The following is a 22,577-nucleotide window of genomic DNA, read 5'->3' on the forward strand; positions in this document are numbered from 1 at the left end:
CATTATTTAAATTGCCCTATTTAAAAGTACTACAGTAATTTTTAAGTTGCTCATGCAGTTGGAATTTTAATTATGTAGTAGAATTACATAGAATTTTGGAGCTGCAAGAAATCTAGAGGCTGTCTAGGCCAAGGATTGCAGGCATTTTCCCTGAGAGATTCAGTGTGCTCTGTTAGGCCTACAGAATTTTGTTGAACAGCAAAAGTGGTTTTGTTTTGTTCTTAATATGAATTTGAATGCCTATGTGTATACTCTTTCCAATTTGCCACAATAGCCATCTCCCTAAATTTTCTCATACTTGACAACTTCACACATTATCTGCTTGGTCTTCAAAAGTGTTTGAGTTTTTGATCCGAATAACTTCAACCTCTTGATTTATAAATAGTGAAACTCAGACTCTGATAAATTAAGCATTTTTAAAAATAAGCAAACTGATGAATATTTTTAATAATAAATATTTTACACTTACAGCATATAGGTTACAGATATTTGTTTCTCATAACAGCCACTTGGGATTTATTTTTCATATTATACTGCTGATAAACTGAAGGTTAGAGAGTTTAAGTGGATTTTACTATGGTTGCTTAATAAATTAATAGAAACAGTACTGGGTTAGATAATATTTTATCACTGTTACTTTGTTGATTTGATAATACTTATATAGGAGAATATTTTTTGTTTTTTGAGGGGTTTTTGGGTGTTTTTTTTTTTTAACAGATTTTACTTTTACTTTTTTGATAGAGAGAGCGTATGCACATGTGGAGCAGGAGGAGGGGCAGAGAGAGAGGGAGATAGAGAATCTCAGACTCCACACCAGGTGTGGTGCCCAGCCTGGGGCTTGATCTCATGTCCCTACGATCACGACCTGAGCTGAAACCAAGAGTCAGACATTCAACCAACTGAGCCACTGAGCCACCCAGGCGCCCCTGTTTTGTTTTTTCTTTTAGGAAATACACACTAAAGTATTTAGGGGTGAAATGGTATTAATCTGCAATTTATTCTCAGCGGGTTCAGAAAAATATAGAGAGGGAAGGAGATAGAAAATATATGTGCTAAAAAGTTAACATTTGAGTGAGCTGGGTGAAGAGTACATGAGAATTTTTTGTACTTGTTTTTGTAACTTTTCTGTATGTCTACACTTATTTTAAAATAAAAAAATACAGACAATTCTTGAACATAGGTACTTTTCTATAAGCACATTCATGTTATTTTCCCATCTTTTGGTGATATGGATTAGCATTTCTCTAATTTTCAGTTTAAAGAATTAAATAATTTTTCAGTTAATAGTCTTATGTAATTTGTATGGTAGTTTTTAAAAACTAAGAGCATAATACAAAACTTTCTGTTCATTAACTTCATAATAATATATAGGTTAACAAGGTGATATTCCTTAGGAAAATTTTTACATAACTTCTCCCTTTGTATTCTGCAGCCTAAATCTGTCATTGTTGGGCTAATTAAAGAAATGATTGCCAAGTTTCAAGAGGAACTTCCTCTGTATTCTCTACCATCATCTGATGAGGCACAGCAGGTAGACTTGCTAGCCTATATTGCAAAAATCACTGAAGGTTAGTATTTTTGTTAATGAGAGAGTTATGAATTTATAATTTCTCACTAATATCCTTTACTCTCTGCTACTGGATTTCTGTAAATAAATATATTCATGTGTCTGTACATATCTCCGTTGAATCAAAAATTCCTGTATATCTATTATAGGGTGTTATCCTACAGTTCCAGTAATTATAGTTTCTTAAAATGTAAAAGATTGCTCTTATGCTGACATATAAAATAATTCTGTGTTTTATTCAAAATCACTCGATATGACAATCCCAAATCTTTTTCATCATATGAACCTTTTTCATTATATTTTTGTGGCTTTTTGCCTCATTCAATAAATAGATTGGATCAGAAAATTTATGATTCTCAATGTTTCTCATTGAGGATAAAGCAAAATATCCATGCTTATAAAATTCAGTGAGGTGTTAAACATTTTTGCATTATAGACCAGAGCAGTAAGAATCAGAATGTCATTCAGAATGATGGAAATTCCATTTTTCAGTCTTATATAATGTTTTCAATGTTTAGAAAGATACTTTCTTTTTAAAGGGGTGGTCTCTGTTTATTAGAATATTTACTAAGATTCCTATCTGTCTTGCATTTCACTTGTTCATATATTTTCGAGTGCTTCTTATGGACTAACACCATGTTTTCTGTCCAAGTTACTAAAAGTTGGTGTATTTTTTAAGACCCTAAAAAAGATTTTTGATATTATTTCAAGAATTTCATGATAATCCACTTTTATTTCTAGGTGTCTCAGACATAAATTCAAAGAACTGGGTAAATCACGAGCATAAAACAGTCAATAAAATTACCGTGGTTGGAGGTGGAGAGCTGGGTATTGCCTGCACATTAGCAATCTCAGCAAAGGTATGTAAGCATGGAGGTTATAAATCCATCTGTCATATTGCTATACTTTCAGGCAGTTTATGCTTAAAACACAGGAAATAATGGCTTCATTTTGTCATGTGGAAAAACCTCATTTTGCCTTAAAATATATTTAGTAAGTTGGCAAAAAAAAAGTTGAAAGCTCTCATCAGGGATATTGCTTCTTAATTAGTACTTAGTCATGGACTAGGCTTTAAAAAAGTGATTTGAACAATGGGCTCATCATCCTATTCCAAGGGAAACCTCAACGTGACATTCATCTGACTTAGTCACCAATTCCTTTGTGTTTTCTGAGTCATGCGGCTTTAATTAAGCTCTTATTTAATATAATACTTAATTTTAGCTCTTTCTAAAATTAACATTTTTTTCCTTAAAAATTGCCTTTTCTTGTATAATTACTCCACTTTCTCTTACAATCATAGTTTCTAAATTGAGATTGTATACTAGTTTGAAATTTGTTTATTTTTCCATCAGTCCTTTTTACTGGATCTTTTGTATGTAAATTATTTTGAGAAAGGCTTAAATTCCCTTCCAGACAGGTTCAAAAGCTCTTCCAAGGTCTTGGTATCAAGATAACAGCATGTCTGTGTCTTTTCAGGGATACAGTCCAGAGTGGAATAGCTGTCCCTCTCTCTTTATTTGGTAGCTGGTGTTTTCTTTCTTCTTTCTATTAAAATTTGATTATCAGGCACCTGGGTGTCTCAGTTGGTTAAGTGTCTGCCTTTGGGCTCAGGTCATGATCCAGGAGTCCTGGGATCGAACCCCGCATTGGACCCCCTGCTTAGTGGGGAGTCTACTTCTCCCTCTGCCTCTCACCCTGCTTGTGCTCTCTCTCAAATAAATAAAGTGTTTCAAAAAATTTAATTGTTTGTCATCTAGATTCTTCCCTTTTTATTTCAGACTCACGTGGGTCTTAGAGATAAATTGTACTTTAATAAATAAATTGTATGCAGGAAGCTAGAAAATTTTAAATGCTGGCGGCGCAGAACAATATAGTCTAATTTTTTTTTTTTTAAAGATTTTATTTACATGAGAGAGAGAGAGGGCCTGAATGAGAGAGTGAGAGAGAGCAGGAGCAGGGGGAGGAGCAGAGGGGAAAGCAGACGCCCCGCCGAACATGGAAGCTGGATTCAGGGCTCGATCGCAGAACCCGGAGATCATGACCTGATTCCTAAGGCAGAGGCTTAACCAACTGAGCCACCCAGGCACCCCAACATACGCTAACTTTTTTTTAATGTTTATTCGACAGAGATCACAAGTAGGCAGAGAGGCAAGGCAGAGAGAGAGGAAAGCAGGCTGCTTGCTGAGCAGAGAGCCCGATGCGGGGCTCGATCCCCGGACCCTGGGATCATGACCTGAGCTGGAGACAGAGGCTTTAACCCACTGAGCCACCCAGGCGCCCCATACACTAACTTTTGACTTCGTTTCCTTTCCTCCACTCTCCATGTAAATATATTAGTCCCACTTAATTGGAGTTTGAACTGTTTTCAGTTCCTTTGTTACTAAACAGAATGCTTCCATAAACATTGCTTTAAAAGTTGCTTATTTTCTCCTCTGAATTTTCTTTTAGTTGTACATAATCTCAAAAACAGTACTAGTGTGTGTGGGGATGCCTGGGTGGCTCCATCAGTTGAACATCTGCCTTTGGCTCAGGTCATGATCTCAGGGTCCTGGGATAGAGCCCCACATCAGGCTCCCTGCTCTGGGTGGAGCCTGCTTCTCCCTCTTCCTCTGCCTACCACTCCCTCTGCTTGTGCTGTCTCTCTCTCTCTCTCTCTAATAAATAAAGAAAAAAAAATTTTTTTAAGATTTTATTTATTAGGGCGCCTGGGTGGCTCAGTGGGTTAAAGCCTCTGCCTTCAGCTCAGGTCATGATCCCAGGGTCCTGGGATCGAGCCCCGCCGGCATCGGGCTCTCTGCTCAGCGGGGAGCCTGCTTTCCTTCCCCTCTCTCTGCCTGCCTCTCTGTCTACTTGCAATCTCTGTCAAATAAACAAATAAAATCTTTTTAAAAAAATTATTTATTTATTTACTTGACAGAGAGAGAGCGATCACAAGTAGGCAGAGAGGCAGGCAGAGAGAAAGGGGGAAGCAGGCTCCCCGCTGAGCAGACAGCCTGATGTGGGGCTCGATCCGAGGACCCTGAGACCATGACATGAGCCGAAGGCAGAGGCTTAATCCACTGGGCCATCCAGGTGCCCCAGTAAAGAAAATCTTTAAAAACAAAACAAAAACAAAACAGGGCACCTGGGTGCCTCACTCATTAAGCATCTGCCTTCAGCTCAGGTCATGGGGATGGAGCCCCACATCAGGCTCCTTCCTCAGCAGGAAGCCTGCTTCTCCCTTTCCCATTCCCTTTCTTGTGTTTCCTCTCTCACTGTATCTCTCTGTGCCAAATAAATAAATAAAACCTTAAACACACACACACACACACACACACACACACACACACACACACACTAAAAAACAGCACTGGTCAATCAGAGGGCATGAATGGTCTTTATAGTACTTATTTCTATATAGTGCTTCATATTTCTAGATAGTGCTTCAAGAAATCAGAACGACTCCATGCTGCTAATAATAGTATGATCATCAGTCTGATTTTTTACATCCCTAACAGTACTGAGTTTTATCAATTTTGTTGGGTTTTGGTTAAGTACCAGAAGGCCCCTTAAAGTCATGTTTCTTTAACTGTTGGAAGAGTCTCACTATCAGTATTCTTTTGTTTGTAAACGTTCTAAATGGAAATTTTTCCATTTGTCTTGTAAACATTGATATTTTGGTGCAAGATACAACCTATCAAGTATTATGATACAGTAGTAGTCATAATGGTGTCCATAGTAGCGGTGCAGATAGCAGTAGGAACTAACCTTTGCTGAATGCTTACTAGGTGCTAGGCACTCAGTGGAAACACTAATTTTTACGAAACTTTACCTAACCCTGTATGTTAGGTACTGTCATTACTGGCATTTTACAAATGAAGAAATCAAGGCAGAGGGAGGTTATGCAACTCGCCTAAAGTCACACTGTTAATAAATGGAGGCAGGATTTGAAGTGAGGCAGCCTGTTTACAGAGCCTGTATTCTAAATCTTTACTGCTCAGTGTGTGGCTTTTAGATCGGAAGCACGAGCAATATCTGAGATCTTATTAGAATTGTGTTATCTAAGGCCCCACTGCAGACCTATGGAAGCAAACCTGCATTTTAACACAACCCCTGGTGTTCCATGTGCTGTCCTGATCTATTAAGTGGTGATGACTTAAACCTTGGGAGGTTCTGCTCTAAACCGCTATGTTATACTTCCACATTATTGCTGTTGTCCTTACAGACAGACATTTCTAGTCTTTTGAACTTCTTTATATGCATCACGTTACACATGTACTAATAAACTTATAGATAATTTCTATAAATGAGATAAGTGGATTAAAGGAATTACTGTGTTTTTAAATTCTGATAGAACTTGTCAAATTATCCCCCATATCAATTGTACCAGTTTATTGTCATACCTACAGTGTGTAAGAATACCCATTTTCCCACACTACTGCTGTTTAACTTTTCGATCTGTGTATGTCTCATAAATAAAAATGGTAACTCATCATTTTCTTTGCATTGCTCTTTGGAGTGGAGTTGAAAATAATAAAATTAATAGGTACAATTGCCAGCTCTGGGTCACATATTAATCCCCAGAACCCCATGAAGTAAGGTCAAGTTCAGTAACTTGCCCAGCATCACAGAGCTAATAAATAGTGTAGTTGCATTGTTTTCTTTTGTACTTTCTGCCTGATGGTCTGGTAGACCTCTGGGTACTCTTGTCTCTGCACTCTAATATAGGAAAGATCCTCACACTGCTTAGCACTTTAGAAAAAGACCTTCCACAAAGGTAATTTGACTCGGAGGAGTTTCTGTGCCGTCATATACTGTTAGCCTACCAGGGCACTCAGGGAGCCATCTACAGGCATGTAGATTGTTTTCCATGAGATCTCTGAGGAGGGTTCCCCATGATAATAGCATTTTATTTTAGATTCATGGCTATTATCCTTTTTAAATTTTTTTAAGGATTTATTTAGAGAGAGCGCACGAGCGAGAGCGAGAGCAGTAGCAAGAGAAAACAGGAATGAGAGAGAGAAAGAGTACAAGCAGCAGGGAGGCATCGGAGCAGAGGAGGAGGGAGAAGCAGGCTCTCTTCCAGGACCCTGGGATCATGACCTGGGCCGAAGGCAGATGCCACCCAGGTGCCCCATTATCCTTTTTTTAAAAGAGAAACTTGGCATTGGTATTGACAATGAGTCACTAAAACAGAGCAAAAATCACTCTAAGTACTTTCAGAATGACATTATGACATGTATATAGAATGACATATTATATATGACATTCATATAATGAAATTTTGACATTAAATTGAAAACATAAGCTCAAGAACAACAGCAAGTGTCTTGAGTCCACCACCTCATCCTTATTACTCATTGTCCCATCAGAGGAAATCTGCAGCCTGCGACTTCTGAGTTAAGTCCTGCTAGGTCCCAATTTTCAGTCAAGTATAAAGGATCACATTGCTCAAGTTCGTGGTAGTTTCTTTCTTGCATGTCCTTTTATTGCTGTTGTGTTACTTTTCCTTCATAAGGCCTGTGCATTCTCCATTAGCTTCACTTCTGAATAAATTTGAACTGAGAACTGGCTGTGTTTGCATAATGCTGTATGTTCTTCTTATTGTACAGGGCATTGCAGACAGACTGGTCCTCTTGGACCTCTCAGAAGAGACAAAAGGAGGGGTGATGGACCTTGACATCTTTAGCCTGCCTAATGTGGAGATCAGCAAAGGTCTGGTTATTCTGCTTAAAAGATATTTGCCTCATTTGTTCTTGTATTTGAATCCTAGAATTTTTTTTAATTTATTTATTTTTTATTTTTTTATAAACTTATAATGTATTTTTATCCCCAGGGGCCTAGAATTTTTTTTTTAATGCACTTTTCTTTTAGGACCGTTTTAAGTTCACAGCAACATCAAGCAGAAGATTTCCCATATATATCCCTTATCATTGCACATGGACAACCTCCCCCATTGTCAACATGCCCCACCAGAGTGGCACAGTTATAACACTGTTATCCAAAATCCATACTTTACATTACGGTTTACTCTTGGTGTTGTACATCCTGTGGGTACGGAAAAATCTGCAATGATGTGTATTTATCATTATAGTGTCTTTCACTACTCCAAAAATCCTCTGTGCTCTTCCTTGAGTCATGGAATTTTAATGCTAGAAAGCACATTAAACATCACCTACTCCAAGTTCCTCATTTTACATATTGGGAAACTAAGATTAAAATAATTTTAGTTTTAAACCCAGAGTCATTCAGAGATTGTAATTGATTACATTAACAAGAGTCAGATGAACAGAGAGCATTCTGATTGGTCAGAAGGATTTAATCTGTCTTTGATTTATACTGTAGTATAAATGTGTTTTCTTTGATTGCTGCCACTTTCATAATATATTGGTTAAGAGCACTGGTTTTAGAGTTAGATAGGGGGTTGCATCCCAGCTCTGCCACATTATAGCTCCGACATTTGTCAGGTTATATAACCTCTCAAAGTTTAGGGACACCTGGGTGGTTCAGTCGGTTAAGCAGTTGTCTTCAGCTCAAGGTCATGATCCCAGGGTCCTGGGATTGAGTCCCTTATCGGGCTCCTTGCTCAGCGGGAGGCCTGCTTCTCCCTCTGCCTGCTCTGCCTGCTGCTCCCCCTGCTTATGTTCTCTCTCTCTGACAAATAAATTAATAAAATCTTAAAAAAAAAATTCTCAAAGTTTAGTTTTATTGTCTATAAAGTGCAATAATACCTACCTCTTGGTATGTGGCAGAGTGTTAAGATTTTTACAAAAAGTGTGTATCTCTTTCACTAAAGATTTATTGTTAAAATAAGTTTTAATAAGAACAAAAGGATTTCTTATTATTAAGTAAAATTTTAAATGTTGGGCAAGTAGTTTTTGATCTCTCTTTTTTTTTAAATATTTTATTTATTTATTTGACAGAGAGAGAGGTCACCAGTAGGCAGAGAGGCAGGCAGAGAGAGAGGGAGAAACAGGCTCCTCACTGAGCAGAGAACCTGATGCGGGGCTCGATCCCAGGACCCTGAGATCATGACCTGAGCCGAAGGCAGAGGCTTAAACCACTGAGCCACCCAGGCACCCCTGATCTCTTCTTTTTAATTTAAAAAATTTCTATATATTTTATAATGTACATTAACATAAATATAAGTTGATGCCATATTGGGGATGTGGGCTTGAAAATATTTTATTACTAGAGATGCATGATCAAAAAAATTGGAAGACCAGGTTATAGCTGAAGTCAGGTTGTAATATGTTATAGTTGTTTGGCTTTCCTTGCTTAGGTCCCCTGTACTCTTGACCACATTTTCCCCGAAAAATTAAAATGGTGACATTCAAACCTAAATGTACTAAGAACAATAGTGGATGAGAAAAATTGAAGTTATACCTGGAGGTTGTAAAAATTGGGTGTAATAGTTAAAGTAAGCCTTTGGATCCCTGTAGGATACAACGAGTTCATTTTTGTTGTCTGGAAAGAACACAGTATTTGCTTTAATGATCCTTTTGTAGGCCTCATACAGAGGATCCTTTAGGGAGCTGGATATTCTCTTGTGCCTGTCATTTCCACATACTGAAATTCTTTAGGGACCTTTTAACTCTTCCAAATTACTTTAGGAGACTTTAGTATATGGACCCTAGAGGTTGTGAGGCTTTTTAGGATCTGAAGAAATTGTTTCTTCCTGTGTAAGTCATTAACCGTCAATAACTATTGTTTCATATAACTGAAAGAATAGAACCCATGGAGTAGATGTATAGTGTGTGGTGCTTGCCACCACGTAGGGAATGTTGAATGAGTCCATACCATTTTGGTGCAACTTTCATGTCCCATTTGTTATTTGGTTATATGTTCCTGCTAACACTGAATTTAATTACTATTACGTGAACAATTTTAAATATAATGTTAACAAATATATCATAAGTATATTCCATAATATGGAGAAGTGCATTAGTAATTTTGGGAAATAGGGTCAGTGGTTTTGGAAATTTGAGTAATGCTCCATCGTGACAGGCTTTGATGACTGCAACTGACCATCCTAGAGTTATGCTTTGGCTCCACTTGGACTTTTTCAAAATAGTTATTAAAACATTTGGGGGGGTTGGGAGATGCCTGGGTGGCTCAGTTAATCATCTGCCTTTGGCTCAGGTCATGCTCCCAGGGTCCTGGGATGGAGCTCTCATTGGGCTCTCTGCTCAGCAGGGAGTCTGCTTCTCTCTCTGCCTCTCCTCCCTGCTTGTGTTCTCCCTCTCTCTCAAAAATAAATAAAATCTTAAAAACAAAAACATTTGGGGAAAGGTTATCCATATATACAGATGAGATGCAAATATACACATATGCCCACAGTTATGCTTGTGTATGTATAGACTAAATCTGGAGAAATACGAAGGAATTATTAAGAGTAGTTGCTTCAGGGGCACCCAGGTGGCTCAGTCGGTTAAGCATCAGCCTTCAGCTCAGGTCATGATCCCAGGATCCTGGGATCAGGCTCCTGGCTCAGTGTGGAGCCTACTTCTCCCTCTCCCTCTGCCTACCATTCCCCCTGTTTGTGCTCTCTCTTTTTCTCTCTGTCAAAAAAATAAATAAAATCCAAAAAAAAAAAAAAGGTAGTTGCTTCAGGAGTCAGACTGGAGAAACTGGTTCTGCACTTGTTTTTTGAAGCTAATATTTTTATTCCTTTATTTTTATTTTGTGGTAAAATACATTTATTTTGTGCACTTGGGTGGCTCAGTCAGTTAAGTGTCTGCCTTTGGCTCAGATCATGATCCCAGGGTCATGCTGCTTGTGCCCTCTCTCTCTGTCTTATCTGTAAATAAATAAATAAAACTTTTAACCAAAAATAAATGAAATGAAATTTAAAAATACATATAATGTAAAATTTACCAATAGTGACATTTAGGGCATTCACAGTGTTCTGCAGCCATCACCACTATCTAGTTCCAGAACATTTTCAAGGAAACCGTGTACACAATAAGCAATCACTCCCCATTTCCCCTCTCCCCATGTCCTGGCAACCACTAATCTGCCCTGTGGTCTTGCCTATTCTAGATATGTCATATAAATGGAATCATACAATATATGGCCTTTCATGTCTGGCTTCTTTCACTTAGCGTCATGTTTTCAACATTCATCCATATTATAGCATGTATCAGTATATCATTCTTTTTATGGCTGAGTAATATTCCATATTCCACATTTTATTCATCCATCAGTCGATGGACCTCTGGGGTGTATCTTTTTGCCATTGTGAATAGTGCTGCTATGAACATTCATGTACAAGATTTGTTTGAAAAATTCTTTTTACTTCTTTTAGGTATATACTCAGAAGTAGAACTTCTGGCTCATATGGCAATTCTGTGTTGAAATTGTTGGTGAATTAATAGTGTGCTCTTGAATATCTTTATTAACAGCACAGATAGATCTAAATAGCTCTACTTCTTTGAACAGCTTCATAATATTTTGTCATATGGATGTCTGTCCCTGTTGGAAGGCATTTAGGTTGTTTTTGGTTTTTTTTCTGCTTACAAATAATAGTGGAGAGAACATTGTTATACAGAAATTTTCATGTACTTCTCTAATTGGCAAGATAAGGTAGAATTACTGGGTCAAAAATAGATGTTTTCGAAATTCATATTGGTAAATTGTTCCCAAAGAAGTTGAACCAATTTGTACTCTCTCTAATAGTACGTAAGTGTTCCTGTTTGCTCTCTCTTGATTACTTTCATTCTTTTTTTTAATTACTTTCATTCTGCATTAAGCTTAGCTAATGGGATCATTGTCCTATGACATTTTGATCATGGTTATTATGTTTATTATGTTATCATGTTTACTATTATGTTTATCTTTTATCCCTAAATAACAACAATAGCACTTGACATTTTTCTAAGGAATCAGTAATATATGCTAGGTACTTCACATATATTCACTCACTGTTACTTTTCTTTTATAGATGGCTCAGAGAGGTTGTGGTTTAGGACATGCAGTTAGTTAGAGGCTGAACTAGGATTTCAAACATAAGTTCGTTACCAATTTTACATGATGCACTCTAGAAATAGTCTGTGCATATGCAGGCATAAATGTTTGTGTGTGGGGGGTCTTTGCGTATGTGTGCATGGAGAAAAAAGTTTTCAATAGTTGTGAACTTGAAAATAGCATGTTGTTGACCCATGGAGCAAAACAAAATATGCTCAATAGCCAGTGGTTCTTAAAACATGAATTGTGGATTAATCGCTTATATCAGAATCACCTTACAATTGCAGACGCCTGGGGTTCATCCTAGACCTATGGATCCTGAATTTCTAGGGGTGGAGTCTGGGAATCTACATTTTAGATAAGTAGCTCTGGTGATTCTTATACCCATTAAAGGCAGTATTCTAAAAATTGTAAACAGTGACATAATTGCAGATTGTGGGATCAGCATAGGGGAGTATGACCAGCATTTTATAAAAATGAACTAGAACAATAGTGTGTATCAGAATAGCATTAAGGGTGTTTTCTGTAATGTTTTTGGTTTTGTTTATATACACATACATATATTTTGTGTCTTGGGTTGCAATAGAAAATGTATTTCATGGTATGCCCATCTCATGGCATGGGTTGTGATCAAAATTTTGAAATTGACTGTATTGAAGCTGAAAATCATTGATTTAAGCCCCCCCCCCTTTTTTTTAAAACCTCCTTTCCCGCTCTACACTTACCCCAGGTAAATACTCCTTCATTAGCCTCAACATGCCCTTCATACTTGAAACTCAAGTCACCTTCTCTCTAGGAAATCTTCCAGAGTAACCCTTTTGCCAAATCACTCATTACTCTTCATGATTTTAGTATTGGTATGTGAAATTTATGTTAGATCATTTTTTTTCTATTACTGGGACATTTTATCAGTAAAACACCTTTTATTCTTAAGATGGTCCTCTCTAGGGGCGCCTGGGTGGCTCAGTGGGTTAAGCCTCTGCCTTCGACTCAGGTCATGATCTCATGGGATCATGATCCTGGGATCATGATCCTGGGATCAAGCCCCACATGGGGCTTTCTGCTTGGTGGGGAGCCTGCTTCCCCCTCTCTCTGCCTGACTCTCTGCCTACTTGTGATCTCTCTCTCGCTCTCAAATAAATAAAAACAAAATATTAAAAAAAAAGAAGATGATCCTCTCTAAAGATAGAGATACAGCATAACGTACTCAGGTCATGGCCTTAGTTTGCCACAAATGGTAAATCTTAGAAAGTCTCAGTGTTGTTTATACAGTTCCAAAACCCAGATCACTAGCAGTAACCAGTAAAGGCACTCGTTCGAACTGAGCAGTGATTCCCTACCTTATCTTTTAATATGGGTGTTTTTGTTTAACATTAAAAAAAAAAAGTCTACCTCTATTTGTCAGACAAAAATACCCCTTCTAGTCATTGACTGAAATAATGCCTAAAGCTACTGGGACATCATTCTTTGGTGGTGTCCTCCCCCAGCCAACATAGGAAGATTTTTAATAGCTATAATCTTAACACAATTTCTAAATTAAGGGTCATCATCATTTCTAGAATTTTGCATCACAGTGAAGAATAATTTGAAAAGAACATATTTTTATGTGACTTTTTGTTATAGTTAGAACAGTTAGAACAGTTACAACTATAGTTGTAACTATAGTTAGAACAAAACAACTATACCAGAGAAATGAAAAACTTGAACTGTCTCCAGCATATTCAGATTGATACACTAGCTAGAACACCTCAGTGAGGTCTCCATAGCATTCAGACATTATAATTTGATTGCCTAATTTTCCAGTCATTTTGAGTAAAAATTCAATGATTTAAAATGAATGTGTATTTCCTTTATCACAACATCATCCTCATAATCTGAGAACAGTAGTATATCAGAGCATGAATTATTATTTGCTGGGTCTTTTGACATACTTGATACTGGATTGATATCCCCTAGTCTGACTATAAGCAGCCACCGGTTTAGGGCCTATGCTGTTTGGGAACCAGTGGCTTGGCAGGAAGAATGTTGTAATGTTGTTTTTCTGGGCTACCTGTACAGCTAAGATAGAGATATGAGGTTTATATCCTGGGAGTCTGGATGGTGATTGACATCTCTGACCTAGGAGGAACCTTATCACTCTGCTAATAAGTAAGTGGTAATGTTAGAATTTGGATCAGGCAATCTAGGGCAAAGACAATATGTCATTCACTTTGGGTTCTTAGGGCCTCGTATAATTGCATGTAACATAGCAGGAAACATAGTAGAGGTTTACTGAATTAATTATTATTGAATTGAACTTTTATTAGGATCATATCTTTACATAATCATGCTTAAAGTCCTTCCTAATTCTCTTTATAACTATAAAATCTCTTCCTCCATATTAAATCACCAACTTCTTTTTTTAACTTTATTTTTTATTCCAGTATAATTAACATACAATGTCATATTAATTTCAGGTGTACAACAGAGTGGTTCAACAATTCTGTTCATTTCTCAGTGCTCATCAACATAAGCTTACTCTTAGCCCCTTCACCTGTTTCACCCCTGCCCCTCCTCATCTCCCCTCTGACAACCCTCTGTTCTCCATATTTAAGAGTCTGGTTTCTTGTTTGTCTATCTTCCCTTTTTTTGTTGTTGTTCATTTGTTTTGTTTCTTAAATTCCACATATGAGTGAAATCGTATGGTATGTGTCTTTCTCTGACTTACTTCACCTTGCATTATACCCTCTAGGTCCATCCATGTTGTTGCAAATGGCAAGATTTCATTCTTTTTATGGCTGAGTAATATTCCACTGTAGTAGGTAGGTAGGTAGATATAGATAGATAGATACCACATGTTCCTTATCCATTTATTTATTGATGGACACTTGAGTTGCTTCCATATCTTGACTTTTGTAAGAAATGCCACAATAAATATGCGGTGAATAGATCTTTTTTAATTAGTGTTTTCTTTTTCTTTGGGTAAATATCTAGTAGTGGAATTGCTAGATCACATGGTAAGTTTATTGTTAATTTTTTTTGAGCAGCCTACATACTGTTTTCCACAGTGGCTGCACCAGTTCACATTCCCAGCAACAGGTTTGGAACGAGGATTCCTTTTTCTCCACATTCTTTTGTTTGTTTGTTTGTTTGTTTGTTTGTTTATTTTCAGCATAACAGTATTCATTGTTTTTGCACCACACCCAGTGCTCCATGCAATATGTGCCCTTTCTATTACCCACCACCTGCTTCCCCAACCTCCCACCCCCCACCCCTTCAAAACCCTCAGGTTATTTTTCAGAGTCCATAGTCTCTCATGGTTCATCTCCCCTTCCAATTTCTCTCAACTCCCTTCTCCTCTGCATCTCCCCATGTCCTCCATGTTATTTGTTATGCTCCACAAATAAGTGAAACCATATGATACTTGACTCTCTCTGCTTGACTTACTTCGCTCAGCATAATCTCTTCCAGTCCTGTCCATGTTGCTGCAAAAGTTGGGTATTCATCCTTTCTGATGGAGGCATAATACTCCATCGTGTATATGGACCATATCTTCCTTATCCATTCGTCTGTTGAAGGGCATCTCGGTTCTTTCCACAGTTTGGTGACTGTGGCCATTGCTGCTATGAACATTAGGGTACAGGTGGCCCTTCTTTTCACTACATCTCTATCTTTGGGGTAAATACCCAGTAGTGCAATTGCAGGGTCATAGGGAAGCTCTATTTTTAATTTCTTGAGGAATCTCCACACTGTTCTCCAGAGTGGCTGCACCAACTTGCATTCCCACCAACAGTGTACGAGGGTTCCCCTTTCTCCACATCCTCTCCAACACATGTTGTTTCCTGTCTTGCTAATTTTGGCCATTCTAACTGGTGTAAGGTGATATCTCAATGTGGTTTTAATTTGAATCTCCCTGATGGCTAGTGATGATGAGCATTTTTTCATGTGTCTGATAGCCATTTGTATGTCTTCATTGGAGAAGTGTCTGTTCATATCTTCTGCCCATTTTTTCTCCACATTCTTGCCAGCGCTTGTTATTTCTTGTCTTTTTTATTTTTACCATTCTGACAGCTGTAAAGTAATATCTCATTGTCATTTTAATCTGCATTTCCCTTGGTGATTAGTGATGTTGAGCATCTTTTCATGTGTCTGTTGGCCATCTGTATGTCTTCTTTGGAAAAATGTCTGTTCACATCCTCTGCCCATTTTTAATTGAATTGTTTGGTTTTTTGGTGTTAAGTTGCATAAGTTCCTTATATATTTTGGAAAATAATGCTTTATCAAATATATCACTTACACATATCTTCTCCCATTCAGTAGCTTGCCTTTTTGCTCTGTTGATGGTTTTCTTTGCTGTGCAAAACCTTTTTATTTTGGTGTAGTCTCAATAGCTTAATTTTGCTTTTGTTTCCCTTGCCAGAGATAACTAATATCTAGAAAAATGTTTCCATGGCTGATGTCAAAGAAATTACTGTTTATTTATCTTCCATGAATTTTATGGTTTAATATCTTCGCATTTAGGTCTTTAATCCATTTCAAGTTTATTTTTGTGTATGATACAAGAAAAAGGTTCAGTTTCATTCTCTTACATGTAGCTGTCCGGTTTTCCTAACACACATTTGTTGAAGAGACTCTCTTTTTCCCATCGTATATACTTGCCCTTTTCCATAGATTAATTGACCATAAAAGCGTGGGTTTATTTCTAGACTGTCTTCTATTCCATTGATCTGTGTGTCTGCTTTTGTGTCAGTGCCATACTGTTTTGATTACTACAGCTTTGTAGTATCTCTTGAAATCTGGGATTGCGATACCTCGCAGCTTTGTTCTTCTTTTTCAAGATTGCTCTGGCTATTTGGGATCTTTTGTAAAATCATCAACTTCTAAGGGAAGACCTGAGAAGGAAGAGTCCAAAAAAATATTCTGAGTGCCTACAAGGTGCAAAGAATCTAGTTGCCTTGAGACAGTATTTACCAAACCTAGTTGTGCATGAGAATCACATGGGGAATGGCATTCCTAAGCAGTATTTCCCTTTATGTATGTAACTAAATCTTCAGAACATGGGATAATCTCTCATTTTATTGCACTTCCCAAGTTATTCCTGAGTACCCAGAATAACTCAAGTTATTCCTGAGTACCTGGCCTAGCTTTTAGGAATTGTTGCAGGGGATTGATAGGAATGGAAGACTCTCTGCTTAGTCAGAGGCAGCTTGAAGTTAGATGGAAAGATACACATGCAAGATGTAAACAGTAATATGTGTCTGTTTCCATCTAACTTCAAGCTGCTTCTGACTATAATGACTAATTCATGACAAGAGATTAATGATGCAATATATGATTAATTGCCGAGAGAATGGTATAGACAGTGAGCATTCTTTTTTTTTTCTTTTTTACAGATTGAGAGAGAGAGAGAGAGAGAGAGAGATTACAAGTAGGCAGAGCAGCAGCCAGAGAGGGGAGGAAGCAGGCTCCCTGCCAAGCAGAGAGCCCGATACGGAGCTCGATCCCAGGACCCTGAGATCATGACCTGAGCTGAAGGCAGAGGCTTAACCCACTGAGCCACCCAGGCGCCCCGACAGTGAGCATTCTTGTTGGAGCTGAGTGGAGGGAGATACTACCTTCAGGAAAGTAGGATTGAGATGTGTGCCAGATCTACCAGGATAAGAGAGATTTAAATTGCCATGGGGTGGGGTTGGGGAATGGAGCTATTGCTAAGTGACTAGATCTTGGAAATGGACAGATGAGTAAGACACAAACAATCCCTGCTGTCGCAGAGCTCATAACGTGCTGAATGTGGTAGACAGTTAAACAGATACCTATCTAACGTGGTGAGCTCAGTGAGAAACATTCCAGATAGAAAGAATTTAAGTAAAGCCCATATTGGGAAAGTGAGAGAAATATACTGGGTTAGAACAGGGACCAATTCAACTTGAGCCAAAGGTTTATATAGGGGAGTATAAGAAATACTAGCTTCTAGGCTCAGAGGAAGAGAGTGAAAAGGTTTGGGAGCTTGGGAAATCTTATGGAGTAGGAAGCCTTTCTTGTACTTTTGAAATCATATCTGACAGCTGCTACCCTATTCATGGGGCAACCTTGAGGGTTAGGGCACTTGAAACAGTCATAGTAAAGAAAGTTAAAAAGGGGGAAGAAATGAAATGATTCTGGCAAGATAGGTTGGGACCAAATTGTAAGGTCATGAATTGTTCACTGATACTTGGTAATATGGACAAGTCACCTAATCTATCTAAATAACATTTTCCTCATCTTGATGAAGGTTTTGGACTCAGTTTCTCAATATAGCACAGTGCTTAACAGTATTCTGCGGCCAGGCTTGAATTCTGGCTCCGCCGCTTATAAGCTCTGTGACTGAGCAAGTTACTTAACTTATCCGTGCCTCAGATTCCTCATCTGTAAAATGAGGGATGACGTGACCCCATAGTGTGCTGTAGATGAGATTAAATGAGCAACTGTATGGAAAGCTCTTAGAATAGTACTTGGCGTATAGAAGTCATCTGGAAGTGTTAACTGTATACCTTCCAGTTCTTGAGGTTTTGACTCTTTACCACGTATCCAGTCTGAACACTAGAACACAGGAGTTATTTAAGAAGACTCATGAAAAACCGTAATTAAAACCCAGGACCTACGAGCCCCAGAACTGTGTCAAAATACGAGCTAAACTTAGAAAGTGTATTTCCCAGAGGACACATTGCACTGGTGTTTCCTTCTGAAACTTGTTTAGAGAGATGGCCTTAGACACTTCATTAAGAATATAAACCTGGAATCTGCTTATTATCTCTTTGGGATGCTAATATTACTTTATAAATGTTGACTGGACTGCTGCCATCTACGGTGTTGTTTTTCTGTTTTCTGTGCCACTGTTTTGACATGCACTTAACCATAGAACACATTGTGTAACAGAGAGTAATGGAGCTGTAAAACAGCGTATGTGTGCTTCAGGATCAGAGGAGTGAACTCCAAAGAACAGCTTGTCTAAGTCATAGCAGTTGCTTACGTGTAGGTCACATGGTAAGAAGAACCTAAAACCAAGGGTACTGGGCTTTGGTATAATGAAAAGTCTGTAAAAAATAAGCCAAGACATTTTATCTTGATTTAAAGTTTTTCCAATCATTTTTTTTCATCTTTGGAGCAGAATCCTTAGTAGGCAAAACAGATGCAATCAGAGCTACTGTGCTGGGAGAGGTCAAAGTAAAGAGCGTGGAGCTGTGCCCACCAGCCTTCTTTCCACCTATTCCCAGTCCTTCCACATGCCCCTGAGTCTCTTTCAAGGAACTCTAGGACTCCTAAACTTACAGTTTGAAAATCAGTGATGCAATTGATTATGGGTTCATTTTGCCTATAGCATATTACTTACTCTTCCTAGGAAAGTTACACGTTGCAGGAAAAAATGAAGTCCTTGTTTATAAGTTCTGGGTCCTTTGCTTTATTTTCTTTATCTTTATTGCTCTCTTTATCTCCTCTGGGGATACACTCTAGCTCTTAATCATCTTTCTGGAAGCAAACCTCAGCCCTTTGCATACTTCTGTGGATATAGGATTGATCTGGAGCGTATATGCCTGAAAGCTTTCCACTTGTAGAAAAGAAAAAGAAAAACAAGAACAAGAACTTGATTAAAACCTAGACCCCAAGCTCAGACTGTTTCTTTTTATTCATTAGATTTGTCTGCCTCTGCTCATTCCAAGGTGGTGATCTTCACAGTCAACTCTTTGGGTAGTTCTCAGTCCTACCTGGATGTGGTACAAAGCAACGTGGATATGTTCAGAGCCCTTGTCCCAGCTCTGGGACACTATAGTCAACATGGTGTCCTGCTCGTCGCATCTCAACCAGGTAAAAGGTTTTGTTATAAATTCATCTGACAGCCCGAAGCATCAACAGAATTGCCATTACTGATAAAGGTCCTAAAACTAGATTATAAAGGAACTGCTAGGCTATCCAAATTGCTTTTATACTGAACAATACAGTATTTCCATCTCCTGTCAAGCAGCCACTTCTTACTGACTGGCATGAACTAGAAGGTTACAACGTACAATTTTTTATGTAATATCACTATCATTCTAGTCCAGGTTTTTAGCTGTGTCTCCCTCAGTGCGAAAATGGTTGAACACCCAAGAGAAAAATACAGTGGCTGATGTGAAAGATCCTTTGTTAATTCTAAATTCTAAAGTGTCGTAAGATATTCGTGAGCATGCCAGTGTGCGTTAACTTTTTATGTATTATAAATTGTTTTTAGAACTGTTTTCCTTTAAAAAATATTTTCAAATAATTAGGTGGTGTTGGACTCAAATTGGTGAACAGAGTTTCTTAATGTTCCCAGTCTAAGGGTATGCATTTTACATGTTTGCCTGTAGTAATTGGTTGAGGGACGCTGGTCTCTAATTCCTGACATCCTTTTGGCATGGCAGAAAAAAGGGGTTGTTTTGTTCATAGTGTTGTACTGCATAGTGGTGTATGTGATCATTAATTTAAAGATAGAAATTTATCTAAAAGAGGGGCGCGCCTGGGGGGCTCAGTGGGTTAAAGTCTCTGCCTGCGGCTCGGGTCGTGGTCCCAGGGTCCTGGGATCAAGCCCCACATGGGGCTCTCTGCTCAGCAGGGAGCCTGCTTCCTCCTCTCTCTCTGCCTGCCTCTCTGCCTACTTGTGATCTCTGTCTGTCAAATAAATAAATAAAATATAAAAAAAATAAAAATAAAGGTATAAAAGAGCTTGATCAATGAGAAGCAATGATTATTTTCTGTTTTTCCATCCCAGTTTGTGTCTTTCTTACTTAACTAGGAAAATATCTATTTTCCACTTTTAATTTATATTTAACAACAAAGTTATATAAAATCATGCTGAAGCCTGGTTAATGTTTTTAATATACATTAAAAATACAGTCTGCCTCAAAGTGCATTTAGAACCTAGGAAGAATATATAGATGCTCTACTATACTTATTAACATAATAAGTATTTTGTTTATGAACTAGGCTAGAAGTATATTTTTTAAAATCTTTATGTTTTCATCTTGTGTGTGATATCTAGTGGAAATCATGACATACGTGACTTGGAAACTGAGTGCATTTCCTGTAAATCGAGTGATCGGGATTGGATGTAATCTGGACTCACAGAGATTACAGTATATTATTACAAATGTTTTGAAGGCACAGCCATCAGGAAAACAAGTATGGGTTATCGGTGAGCAGGGAGAAGACAAAGGTAAGAAAGACGCTTGTATTAGCTATATTGCTAACCTAAGTCACCAGTGGCCGTGCTGTTCAGACACATCTGGAGATTCTGGAGCAGTGGAGCTCGCTTGGCTTCTGTTTCACATTTCAGGGCCTTGTATGTAACGGGCCCGGTATCGTGAAGGGACTCTTCAAGTGTGGCGTTACTCATTTATTTACTTTTCCATAAGTTTAACACTAGGCAAGAGCGCTTCGTTTTCTATTTTTCTAATTGAATTTCAGAGTCCAGGATTAATTTGAAAGTATAATTCTCTAGAGAGCCCCATTTAAATAAACCTTAACGCATATACAGAACTCCTTCCTTTCCTCTCCCCACACTTCCACCTGCTTACCTTTCCTAAGTTCAGACCTTCTTCCTAGGGCCATACCTCCTGTCCCTTTCTCATCTTTCAAACAGAATTTTCACTCTTTGTGTATCCTCATGATCTTTCCCACTAGCCCACTCGCTCTCTTCCTACCACAAAAAGCATTGAGTTCCCCAGACCGGAAAGCCCCTTTTCCTATCCAAAAAGAATACTTCCCTATCCAACTTGAGTATCTCTTCCTTTCTTCCTTTACTGTTTCCCTCATGTTTTAAAGTCAAGTTGGTCAGGGGACAGAAGTGCTGTTTGTCCTCATTTTGTATGTAACTGCCTACTCTTTCCTCACTACTGCCAAAGATGTTAGTATGATCTAAAGGAGGCATGGGGCACCTGGGCTGCTCCATCAGTTAAACGTCCAACTCTTGGTTTGGCTCAGGGGTGATCTTAGGGTCGTGAAATTGAGCCCCAGGCTGTCTGCTTAGTGGGGAATCTGCTTGAGATTCTCTCTCTTCCTTTCCCTCTGCCCCCGCCCCACCACGCTCACTTGCTCTTTCTCAAAATCAATAAATCTTTTGAAAAATAAGAGAGGCATAGAGCATGGTCTCTTTCTTCATCATACTTAAAAGTTATTTTAGGGGGCGCTTGAGTGGCTCAGTGGGTTAAGCCTTTGTCCTCGGCTCAGTCCTTGGAATCGAGTCCCACATCAGGCTCTCTGCTTGGTAGGGAGCCTCCTTCCTCCTCCTCCTTCCTCCTCTCTCTCTCTCTGCCTGCCTCTCTGCCTACTTGTGATCTCTCTGTCAAATAAATAAATAAACCTTTGGGGAAAAAAGTTATTTTAGAATAGGAATAAAAATATTTACATGATATTTTAGCTAACAGTGAAAGTGTAAGAAACTATTTGATTAAGTGCCAGAATGAGTGTTATAGACTTATAGTACTTAGCTTCTGAGTGAGCATTTAACATGAGTTGAAATGACTGGAGAAAATTCTGTATAGGACATCATTGAAGTAGATGTTGGAAGAATGAATAGGATTTGAATAGAGAGCAGAGTGGGAAAGATACTCTAGGAATGGGAAATTGGAAGCAGGTAAAGGTACATATTAACAGTGGTTGTATCTGGGTTAAAGGAAACTTTTAAAAATTTGTATTTGTCACTATTTTCTAATCTTGTCATTAAGGATATTTAGTATTTGTATAATTTTTAAGAAATTTTTAATAAAATATAGCAGTATTTAAATCTGTGTACATTGGTACTGGCTACCTAGAAAATTCAGTGCTAGAGTCAGACTATAGAAGAAACCTGTACAAAACCTTATTTTGTGATTGAGCAGGACCACTTTTCAGGCTCAGGATGCTCCTTGACACTAGACACTGATCAACAGGACCCTGGAAATGGGTGGCAAAGAACTTGGAGCAGATTTATTAGAGTAATGCATGCCTAGGTTTGCAAACACATCTGAGACCCCATATTTTTTTTGAGACCCCATATTTTATTCACTAGTACTATTTGAGTTGTGGTCCATGTTGATCTCCTGCTTCTCTGATT

The 22,577-nt window shown here is 38.2% G+C and overlaps 1 protein-coding gene across 4 annotated transcripts in view; it reads left to right on the plus strand.

Annotated features, from left to right (window-relative positions):
* Nucleotides 1–22,577, plus strand: part of UEVLD (UEV and lactate/malate dehyrogenase domains) — a 54,374-nt gene that overhangs the window by 21,948 nt on the left and 9,849 nt on the right. For 3 of the 4 annotated variants that reach the window (XM_046017235.1, XM_046017236.1, XM_046017237.1), the window contains 5 exons: nt 1,433–1,568; nt 2,309–2,427; nt 7,159–7,261; nt 19,163–19,333; nt 20,526–20,699. In XM_046017235.1, the coding sequence (XP_045873191.1) occupies nt 1,433–1,568; nt 2,309–2,427; nt 7,159–7,261; nt 19,163–19,333; nt 20,526–20,699 (703 nt within the window). Of the gene's footprint in view, nt 1–1,432; nt 1,569–2,308; nt 2,428–7,158; nt 7,262–19,162; nt 19,334–20,525; nt 20,700–22,577 lie in introns of those variants that run through there. The other variant, XR_006820063.1, reaches the window with a different exon arrangement.

Source organism: Meles meles, chromosome 8 (assembly GCF_922984935.1).
Source record: "Meles meles chromosome 8, mMelMel3.1 paternal haplotype, whole genome shotgun sequence".
NCBI lineage: Eukaryota > Metazoa > Chordata > Mammalia > Carnivora > Mustelidae > Meles > Meles meles.